The sequence below is a fragment of the Fukomys damarensis genome, unplaced genomic scaffold (assembly GCF_012274545.1).
Source record: "Fukomys damarensis isolate Sample0158 unplaced genomic scaffold, DMR_v1.0_HiC HiC_scaffold_39, whole genome shotgun sequence".
NCBI lineage: Eukaryota > Metazoa > Chordata > Mammalia > Rodentia > Bathyergidae > Fukomys > Fukomys damarensis.
The window spans coordinates 76,689,327-76,701,375 of NW_022900951.1; the positions used below are offsets into that span (position 1 = coordinate 76,689,327).

Consider the following 12,049-nt stretch of genomic DNA (forward strand, 5'->3'; position numbering starts at 1 on the left):
AAAAGTTTTGTCATTTTTATTGTAGCATCTTTTTTACACCCTTGGTTAATTTAATTTAAAGATTCTAGATGTTGCTATTGTGATTAGGATTCATGTTATGATTTCTTTCTCAACTATATCTTTACTGGTGTATAAAATTGCTGATAATTTTTGTCATTTGATTTCTGTACTCTAGAATTATATTGGAATTTATTTATCAAATCTGATAGTACTTTAATGGAGTATTTTGCATTTTTATATATAAAATTATATTTTCTGGTAAAGTTAATTAGATTTTTTTCCTTCCTGTGTGTATGCATAATGGTTTAGGTAAAGAATGTCACCCAAAAGCCTCATGAGGAAGGAGATCCACTTTAACCACAAGGGCATCAGGAGATTAATGTAATGAAATGTTCAGAACTGAATGCGTTGTTAGGAGGCAGGGTCTAGGTGGAATAGACAGGTCACTGGAGGAGTGATCTGAAAGAGTAAATCTTCCTTACTGATTCCTCCTTTTTCTCTCTATTTCCAGGCTGCTGTTGGATGAGCAAATGTCCTCCACCGAGATACTTCCAGCTTGGTATTTTTTGCTTTAGGGCCTGCTGAACAAGAAGTAAAATTGTTAGCCAAGAACCAAAATTGGAGAGTCAAGTATTTTATCTCACTGATGGGAAAGAAACAGGTTTTGGTAGCACAGAAATGATGAGTGTTTGGTGGCTATATCTGACTATGTGCTTCAGCAGCCTTTGGAAGTTCATTATGAGGGGAGTTTGAGAAGTTTGTAGATATTGCTTGGGGAAGCCCTAGAATGTTGTAAGCAAAGTTTGATGGATGATACTTATCAGAGATTAAAAATCTAGAGATGGATAGATATGGAAACAGTAAAAGCCAGGTGCAGGATGCTTTGTTTAGGAAAAGAACCCCACTGTCAGTTGGACTAGAAATTATGTGCATTATACTTTGGCAGATATTTTTATTTCATTTTGCCTATGGATTGAGTCTTTGGTAGAAGATAAGATTAATGTCAGTGGGGTAGTTAATCTAGTAGAATAAATTTCAAGGTAGCCTAACATTCAGTCTGTGGCATGAGTACTGCTGTTTGCTATGAGCCAAACTTAGAGTAAGAATCAAAAGCAAATGACAAAACCAAAAGATGTGCCTTCCAGAAAGAAATTTCTGGAAATTTGAGACCATGGAGAAAATGGTTGCCAAAAGGATGTATCTTGAAATGAAGCCAAGTAATTTGCATCAGGGCAATAGAGAAAATGACTGAAAGATATCTCAGGAATCTGTAAGACTCCATTATTTCCAGCCTCAAGAGTACAAAACTAGTTGGTGATTTAGCTCATTGGTCCCACTGCCTTCCTCACAAGTGCAAGGACCAGAGTTCAATTCAGGTACCAAAAAAAAAAAAAAAAAAAAAAAAAAAAAAAAAAACTTGACCTGTCCTTTGGAGAGAAATTCATTAGTGCCCTTGTTTGAGAAGGACTACCTAGGATATTGGTATTCTGGGATTCGCTTCTTGATGGTCATATATCTAGTAGTTCAGAGGCCATTGCATTTTTAATTCAAGAGCAACCATTTTCTGCTCAGTATGATGCCAGACATTTATATGGTCCACATTGTGCTGATTTTCTAAACATGTAGAATTAAACAGTTATGTTGTCATGGAGATTTATATCCAGATTTCAGAGAAAGGCCTGAAATGCCAGGTACTATGACCCTAAAAGGGCAGTGTATACAGTTGTAAGAGTGGAGCCAAAACTGCAGTGGAGACCTCATCATTTTGGATCTGTTAGGTGGAACATCTGCTGAGGACAGCTTCAGGCACTGAATGGGGCAACACCAAAAGAGAAGACAGATGGAATACAACCAGCAATGTCATAGGGGTGGAACGGCCTAATATCTTTGGAGATCACTTCTCCCACTTCTTGCCCTGGGTGCTGGACATAGAACAACAATATCTAATGATTACTGTGCTGGGATTTGGTCTCATTTTGGTCATATTCTTTTCTGTTGACCTACTTCTCTTTTGGAGTGGAAATGGTATTACTGAGCCATTGTATGGTGTAAATTTTTAACTTTTTTATTTTTAAAAGACTCCCAGCTAGGAGCGTATATTGAGAACCAGAGGAAACTGTGCACTTATACTTTTCAGCAATGTGGGGACTTTTACAACTTTGCTGACTCAGGAATGATGAGATACATTTTATATAATTAAATGAACTTGAGACAGTAGCAATATTAGCTAAAATTGGGGCTCTAAAAAGACATTCAAGACATGAGCACAATATTCCCATGAATCTGTCTTAAATGCTTAAAACAGAGACCTACATGGATTTGTTACCCTTTCGGGAACGTAAAAAGTTTGTAACATTTATCTTTTTTGAAGGAGAGAGGAAGACTTCACCAGACACTGAAACTGACTGTGAGTTGATCTTATATATTCTGTCCTCAAAAATGTGAGTAATGGATGCTAATTGTTTATGAATTAACCTATGCAAGGTATTATGGAAGACTAAATGAATTAAAAGATAAATTGGTACAAAAATTAAATGTAGTTGTCACCAAACAAAATGTTAAAGCATGTCTATTTAGTAGAAGTTGGAAAAGTTTTAAATATGTGCTAGAAAAAGCCTATATTCCCATGAAGAGCTTTAAAAGCAATTATACAAAAGGCTCAGAGAATGAGGAAAGATATGAAGAAAGCCTAAATAATTTCAGAGATTATCTTAGCAATTACTTTAGAAGTTATCATGATCAAATTTTCATAAGAAAATGTATGTTAATCATATCTTTTATAAGATGACAGATGGAAATGTGGAAGATGGTATCGGAAGCTAGAGAAAAGACAGTCCTTGTTCTATGTTATGAATAGAACTTGGCCCAATTGTATTTGTTCCCAGTATTTCTTTTAAGGTAGAACTTACAAACAATTAAATATACAATTTAGCAAAAGAGTTATATTAGAAAAGTATACAAGAAGCATCAAGGATGTTCTTGACTGTTTATATAAACTGTAAGAAAAAATAAATTATTTAAAGGTATAATTTATAAAGAGATGTTGAGCAGAACTAAAGGATCTCAAAAATCCTCAGTCTGGCCAAATTGGAACAAATAAAATTGTATGGTCAAGACCAAACCATGTGCCCAAGAACAAATTTGATAGATGTTAGTCATTGAGACCAAGAAAGAATGACACAAAAGGCATTTATAGTTTGCCTCTAAAGAATACCAGTTTTCTCATTCTTTATGGCTGAGTAGTACTTCATATTATTAAAAAAACACAACATTTTCTTTATCTGGTCTCCTGTTGATGGGTAATTGGACTGCTTTCAAGTTTTAGCTATCACAAATCATGCTGCTATAGAAACTTGAGACATTTATATCTAAATAGATTCACATTGAGGCAATACTCTTGAGTGAAAAAAATAGGACACATATGTGTAAATACCAAATTGTTTCTCTAGAATGAGAAACTGAAAGTGTAAATAATGACTAAATGGTATATTAGATGATGTGAAATAGAAAGAAATGATGCAAAGGGGAAGGGGAAGCTGGAGGGGTAGGGGAAAAGAAAGACGGGGAAGGAATTAACATAAGAAAAAGAAAAAAAAATGGAAACAAAGTCTGTGTAGATAGGGAGAGGTGGAGAAGTTGAAGGGAGTGAAGGGGAATGAGAAAAATAAGAACCAATATGGATTATGTAAAGGTGCAAATTTCCAATGATGAACGTCATCACATTGTAAACCTACATATACCAATAAAATTAATTTTAAAAAAAGAATGCCAGGGCCTCTGGCACAGAATGACTCCACTCATCACATTATGGATCAGCAATTCTTGGCTCTTCCAGCTGTGGTTCAAGTGGGTCAGATTGTAGCTTGGCCCATTGCTCTGGAAACCCCAACTGGTAAATAATGTCAGCATCTGTGCATTTCCATTTCCACATATCTGCTATGGAAACATTGTTACCCCCACCTAGATTTCAAAATATATCCCAGAGAGCCATAGTACACAAGCAGAGAATGACCACAATGATAAAGTTAACACAGTAAACACCCTCAAGGCCAGTGCCTAAAGACATTGTGGGAGTGGAGACACTTGTAAAACTAAAGATCAAATGAAAGCTGCAACCTGTGAGAACTAGATTTCTCCAACAATAAAAATCTCAAATCCTAGTAGCTGCAGCATGGGTGGCACCCAGCAATTTTATGGAAACAATGTTGTCTGGAGCATGTTGGTCCCAAATCCCATGCCAGTATGTCCAGAAATTGGGATGTTGATAAAAGAAAATTAATCTCAAGTTAAGATTTATTTTTTACCCTGTAGAGTTTTACATTTGGGGGGACCAGTTGTCTCTTTCTTCATTGCTATTCTTTCCTTTAGTAATGGATATATTTATTCTTTGCCTATCTCACCATTGTATCTTGGAAAAACATGACTTGTTTTATTTCACAGCTTCTGGGGTGAAGAGAATGTTCCTCAGGACGAAACAGATCTTCGACTCTCACACATATCTAAATTAGGTGATGTAAAAAAGAAATTATGGACTAGAATTTTCAAACACAACTTTGGGGCTATTTCAGGGTAAATTAATGTATTATACGTATGAGAATAACTTTTGGGGGTTTGGAAGCAAAGGTCTATGTTCTAAAAGTCTGTTTCCACAAATTATCTATGTTGAAATTTAATTTGAATTAACAGATTTTGCCTTTGGGAAATGATCAAGAAATAATCAGTTAAATCAAATTTATAAATGGGATTAGTGCCCTTATAAGGCGTCAAAGGGGGTTGGCTTTCTCTTTCACCACATAATGAAAAAGCAAGATGTCACCAATTTTACTAAATAAAATGAGTCCCCCCTAGACAATAAATCTTGTGTTTTGAATGGAGTTTCAGCTTTCAGGATTGTGAGGAAAAAAATTTATAGATTATAGGTTGCCCTATATTTTCAGAGCAATTGAAATGGTCTAAAACTTCTGGAAAATATCCCACTTTTTAATGGTGGAATTATTTTTCTACTAAGTTATATGCAATTTTCTATGTTTCCTTTAGGATTCTGTGGTTTTCAAATTCATTTTTCTCAACTAATTTTTATTATTCATTTTATTTTTAGTAAATTTGTATGTAAGTTGTTTAAATTCTTCTTATAGTTTCCTACATGACTGATGCTTTCTTATTTTATACTATGTGCATCTGTGCTATAAATTTCCCTCTATGAGTGGTTTTCAGTGTATACTATAAACTTTAGTAAGATATGTTCTCAATTTGAGGAGTTTAAAGTCTTTTTAAGCTTTTCTTGAGATTTCTCCCTTGAGTCTTGTGCCATGTGGAATCACAAAATTTTGAGCAATTTTGACTAGATTTCATATATTAATTGTTCAGTTAATTGTCTTTTGTCTGAATGCATACATTGCATCTTATTTCATTTTTTAAAAATGTATTCTGTTTTTTGTTACTACATGTTTGCCATACATAATGGTCACATTCTTCATGGGGAATTTATACCTGTACAATATATCTTATTTCTTCCCATTCAACACCTTCCTTTCAACCCTTCTTCCTCTTCTTCATGTCCCCATTTATAAAAGCTATGTTTACATTTTTTATTCCATTTTTTTTGTACTGGGATTGAACACAGGACCTTGCAATTGTGAAGTAGGCAGTGGCACCACTGAGCTAAATCCCTGGCCCTCTTCCATTCTCTTTTAAAAATCTCTTTTCACTTCCTGCCCTCCCCATTTTTCCCCATCCAACTTGCACAAATTTTATCTATGCTCTAAAATCTAGTCTCCAATTTGTGCCTTATTTACACTTTGGGTTTCTGGCACAAGAGAAACAGTGTGGTATTTAGATATGGGTGCCTGATACATTTCTCTTAAGATTACCCCTAAATAATACCCATCTACCTAAAACTGTCTCAAGTTTATCCTTCTTTGAGGAAAAGTAGTACTATGTATATAAATACAGCACTTTATTTTCTTCTTTATTGTATTATATTTTTCTTTTTATTTCTTTTTTATTATATTTTTAAATTTTTGTCTTCAATTTTATTAACTGATATTGGCTTATTCATAATTTGTATGTCGTTTTAGTTCAGCTTATGTAGTCACATTTATTTAGAAATGTATCCATTTTCTCTGAATTTTCCATTTCATTAGAGTACAGGTTCTCAAAGTATTTACTGATAACTTTCTGAAATTCAGAAATATTCACTGTGATTTCATCTTTTTCATTTTAATTGCATGAATTAATGACTTTTAAAATTTATTTTGGTATGATTAGGTGTTTGTCTATTTTATTTAATCTTTCAAAGAACCAACAATTCAAATAATGGGTTGTTTACATTGTTTTTAGACTGAATTCCATTATTTTCTACCCTATTGTTTAAAATTTCCTTCCTTGTATTCACTTTGGAATTAGGTTGTTCTTATACTTCTAGGATGTTTTGGTTCATTACTAGGTTATTTATTTAGCATTATTCTATATATCTGATGTGTGAATTCACTGCTATGATTTTCCCTTTTAGAACAGCATGCATTACATTCTATAGGTTCTAGGAGGTTTTACTGGCATCATTTTTTCTTTGTAGAAACTGTCAAATTTCTTCTTTTACCTCATGTGTGACTCACTGATTATTCAATGAAAACACTGAATAATAGAATAGAAGGTTTCATCTCAAATTGATAAAATTTATCAATGAAAAAACAACTGCTAACATCATATTAAACTGAAAGAATCTGAAGCATTTTCTTCTTAAATTTGGAACAACGGAAGGATGTCCACTATCACCATTACTGATTGATGTATTACTTCAAAAAATGCTTAGAACAGTATGACAAAAGAAAGAAATAAAAATAATACAGATAGTGAAAGAAGTTAAATTATCATTATTTGATTATGATATGATCCTCTACATAGAAGACTCCCAAAACTCCACCAAAAAATTTGAGAATTAATATGCAAATTTGGCATTGTAACCGGATACACAGCCAACTCTCAAAAAACAGTGCTGTTACTGTACAACAATAATAAATTCACTGAGAGAGAAATTAGGGAAACAATATCCTTCACAGTAGCATCAAGAAAAAATTATATACCTAGGAATTAACCTAGTAAAGAAAGTGAAAGAACTCTACAATTAAAGCAGCAGTACTCTGAAAAAGGAAATTGAAGATGATATCAGAAAATGGGAAGATATCCCCTGCTCCTGGATATGCAGAACAAATATAGTCAAAATGGCCATAATTCATAAACTGATATATAGATTTAACCTAACATAGCAAAAGGAATTCTGGGCAAGAAGAGCAAGGCAGAGGCATTGTTATCTCAGACTTCAAATTATACTGCAGAGTTACAATGATTAAAAAGCATGGTATAGGCAAAAAAAAAAAACTATTGGATTAATGGAACACTTAAAAGATACATCAACAAGTCTAGGCTAACTTAGCTATGTTATTTTTGACAATGGGCCTAAATCTCATAGCTGGAGGAAAGATAGCCTCTTTAACAAAAAGTACTAGGAAAATTGGCCATCTGCATTCTGCAGGTTGAACCTAGAGCAATGTATCGCACCAGGCAGTAAACTAAAATAAAAATGGATCAAATATCTAAACATTAGAACAGAAACAATCTGCTGGAAGACAGAATAAGGAAAACTTTTAATACAAGTGTAGACAAGATTTTCTTTTACAATCCCCAATTGCACAAAAAATAACCAGAGTCAACACATGGGATCACATCAAATTAAAAGCTACTGCTCAGCATAGGAAACAACGAACACTGTGAAAAGACAAATGACACAATGAGAAAAAGCTTGCCAGTTTCTCCTAAGATAAAGTACTAATATATGGAATATATAAATAACTCAAAAAATGAAAGACACAAATTTAAAGACCCATTTAAAAATGGGCATCTGAAATAAATAAACACTTCTCTGATGAAGAAATAGAAATGACTGATAAATACATAAAAAATGCTCAGTATTAGTGCTCAAAAAAGGGATTCAAATTAAAACAACAATGAGATTTCATCTCACTCCAGAAAGAATTGTTACCACAAATAAATCAAAGAATAACAAATGGTAGCTAGTAAGGCTGTGGGGAAAATGAACATTTATCAGTTATGGGTAGAACTATAAATTGATAAAACCACTGTGAAAATCATTATGGACATTTTTAAAAGAAGTAAAAATAGAAATTCAATTTGACCCAGCTATTCTCTTTATAGGTATCTTCTGAAAGAGTTAAGGACATCATACAACAGTGTTGTATGCATAACATGTTTATAGCAGCACAATCCATAATAGCTAAATCTTTCAAACAGCCCATATGTGCATCAACAGATGAATGGACAAAATAACATGATGTTTATAAACAAAAGACTACTATTCACTATTCTGCCATAGAAAAGCATCAACTTGAGTCATTTGTATGAAAATGAGTGCACGTTGAGACTACAGTATTAAGTGAACTAACTCAACATATAAGATTAAATATTGCATGGTTTTCTTCATGTAAAAACTCAATATATATGAAGTATGAAATAAAAGGCAGGTAATATGGAAAACAAAAAATATTGCAAACTATTGTAGACAGTGTATCTAAAATATAGCTTAATTTAGTACAATTTTCTTATAAATTTTCTGTGTTCTTTAGCCTATTAGTGTGGTTATTTTTATAAGGTCATGTAAGAAAAATACACGAATCTAATGCTGCAAAAATAAAAGGGGTGGGGAGGGACCAAGATGGGAATTAAAATGTACTGTGTATATGTACCAATCCCCTCCAGTGAAGGTAATCATTATGTACGGCAAACATATTGGAAAAAGAGAGAAAAGCTAAAAAAATGAAAAAAGTAATTAAATTAATGTAAATATAATACAAAATAATTTAAAAAAAGCATAATGTATAGAAAAATAAGCAAGACTTCTGGGAAGATGACAGAGTGGTGAACGTCAGACAAACAGCCTCTCTGAAATTTGGAGTCCTGACAGTGAAATATAGCAATGAGAATAAAAGAAGAATGAGGTAAGTGTATCTGCATTGTTCAGCAAAGAACTGAAGTAAGAACTGGAGTTCACAGGGAGAATAAACAGAGTGGGAAATGGGAGGTGGCAAATGGAACTTTCTCCCTTAAACCTGGTTTATGGTGTGGGAGAGGTGGCTTGATCCTCAGACACAATCCTAGAGGTCTTGAAGGAGAAGTGCATCAGTGCAACAGAGCAGTGTATGCTATAGATGGCAGTACCTGGTGAATTTTTTTCAGTCGAAATGCCTCCACCCCCAGGACACGGTGATTAGCAGTTACCATTTTGGAAAGGAACCAAGTGAATTCAGAATATAGAGCAACTGTAGGTTGGGCCTACCTAGCAGTGGGCAATGTAACGTTGAGTGTCAGCCCAGTTCAAGCCAGCAGGAGGTTAAGGAGCAGTTTAAGTCTGCAGTGAGCGGAGTTCAAGCCAGCAGGAGGCAATTGGGGTGTTGATGGCCAAAAAACAGAGGACCAAACTTCCCAACCAGAAGCCTGAAGTACCCTGGACTTCAGTGGAATTAAAGTCGCAGCCTTGATGGAATTATCTGACACTCTGTCTTAAATCTACTGCTGGCATGCTGGGATCAATCAACGTGGATCCAGGCTATCTGTCTCCACTGTTTACCAGTGACAAAAGAGACATGCCTTAAAGTGGACATTTTTTTCTTCTTTGCTTTTTTCTCTTTTTCTTCATTGTTATTTATTGCTTTTATATTAATGAGAATAAATGTTTCTAATTTTGTTGTTGTATGCTTTTTCTGTTCTTGTTTTTGTTTTATCCTTTTTTCATTTTTTTTAGTATCAGGGATCAGACTCAGCACCTTGTACTTGCAAGGAAGGCAGAAAAACCACTGAGCTGAACCCCTGCCCCATTTTTTTTTTGTACCAGGGATTGAACTTGGAATCTTGCACTTGCAAGGAAGGCAGTGGTACCACTGAGCTAAATTCCTGGCTCATCCTTTCTTCTTTCCCTCCCGTCTTATTCACCATATCCAAGAAATTTGAGTAATCTTATTTTTTGGTTCACTTTGCCCCTAATCTGTTTCTCTTCTTCTATTTTTTTCATTTAACACCTTTTAAATTTTCTCCCCTGAGGGTAAAATCACCATAAGGGTATAAATTCCACATCAAATTAGAAATAATTTCTCAGATAAGTAGACATGATGACTAATGAAGGACATGGCTAGTAAATCTACAGTAGATACAAATAAAAAAGAGGAGAGGAGGAAAATGATAGAAACCAAGAATGTCCAACATAGAAAAGAAATGGAATTCATAAAACAAATTCAAACAGACACCCAAGAGATGAAAAATTCAATTGAAAGTATACACCGTAGAATGAACTAATATAAGGACAGGATATTAGATCTAAAAGACATGAATGAGATTAGTGATCATGTAAAGAAACTTTTCTTTAAAATAGTGAGGGACCAAGAAAAATTAATCCAAGTGCTGCCAAATGATGTAAAGAAGAATAACATGAGATTGATCAGAGTCAAGGAAATAGCAGAAAATAACACAAATAAAAATACTGTGCACAGAAATAATTGCATAATACTCCCCAAGCAAGGAAAAAGAAATTAACATCCAGCTGTAAGGCAAATAGAACACCAATGTAAAAAATATATACAAAGTTATATAATAGTCAAGATTCAATTTAACATGAGGATAGAATATTAAAAGCTAAGCCTTGAAGACTTTAGGGGCAAATATCTGGTGCTTTTCTTCTATCCTCTGGACTTCACCTTTGTGTGTCCCACAGAAATTGTTGCTTTTAGTGACAAAGCCAAAGAGTTTCATGATGTGAACTGTGAAGTTGTCGCAGTCTCAGTGGATTCCCACTTTACTCATCTTGCCTGGATCAATACGCCCAGGAAGAATGGCGGTTTGGGCCACATGAACATAGCCCTTTTGTCGGATTTAACTAAACAGATTTCCCAGGACTACGGTGTACTGTTGGAAGGTCCTGGTATTGCACTCAGAGGCCTCTTCATCATCGACCCCAATGGTGTTATCAAGCATCTGAGTGTCAACGATCTCCCCGTGGGCCGAAGTGTGGAAGAGACCCTCCGCTTGGTGAAGGCATTCCAGTTTGTGGAAACCCATGGAGAAGTCTGCCCAGCAAACTGGACACCAGATTCCCCTACAGTAGGTTTTTTTCCCCAGAGCACCCCAGGGTCCTGGGTCCTCTGCCTCAAGGTTGTATGCAGATGGGTGCAGCCCCGGGGCTCAGTGGGAGAGCCAGCGACCAGGCAGGCTGTTAGCTAGCTTTCACTGGTGTGTTCGGAAGGAAACAGACCAATCTTGAAAAAAGAAAAAAAAATTTTAGATTAAAAATTGAGAACTTTTTAACTCAAATTTGAAACTTTTTATAAAGTCATCATTACCCATTAAATGTTACTGTATTTTATTTTCAGATCAAGCCAAGTCCAACAGCTTCCAAAGAATACTTTGAGAAGGTCCATCAGTAGAGAGCTCCCTGTGCACCTCCAGCTTCTCCAGCCTAAGAAGAGCCGCAGCTAGGGGCCCTTAGGCATCCACACATGATGATTTATAGAAGGCAGGAGCCCAGTTGTGCTCGCACTTACAAATATTCCTCTTAAGTGTTTTGTTTTTGTAACACTGGCCAAGGCCTTCTAAAGGCGGTCAGTTGCTAACCTCAGGAGTCCATAACTGGGACATCTCAACAGCTTAGCTAAGTTCTGCGGAAAGCCAGCTCCTTTCTTAGAACAGGTCCTCAGCTGGTAAAGAAAGTACTCTTGCAGGGTTTTTTTTCCCCCTTTGTTTTACTAGTATATTTTAGATATATAATAATAACATTATAGGGAATTTGTACCCGTACATGATATATTTTGCTGCTACTTTTTTTCTCATTCCCTCCCCTCCCCTCCCTTCAACCCTTTTCCCCTCTTTCTTTTGTTTTTTTGGTACCGGGGATCAAACTCAGGTCCTTGTGCTTGCGAGGCAGACAGCGGAACCACTGAGCTAAATCCCCATTCCTCCCCATCTTTATTCACAAAAGCTTTGTTTCCAT

General features: G+C 35.1%; 1 protein-coding gene across 1 annotated transcript; it reads left to right on the forward strand.

The window, feature by feature from the left end:
* Positions 1–10,677: 10,677 nt before the first annotated feature.
* On the forward strand, positions 10,678–11,814 carry LOC104861819 (thioredoxin-dependent peroxide reductase, mitochondrial). Its single transcript, XM_010623431.3, is given in 2 exon segments — positions 10,678–11,163; positions 11,433–11,814. Coding segments are annotated over 2 exon segments (540 nt in total). The 3' UTR covers positions 11,487–11,814.
* Positions 11,815–12,049: the final 235 nt, after the last annotated feature.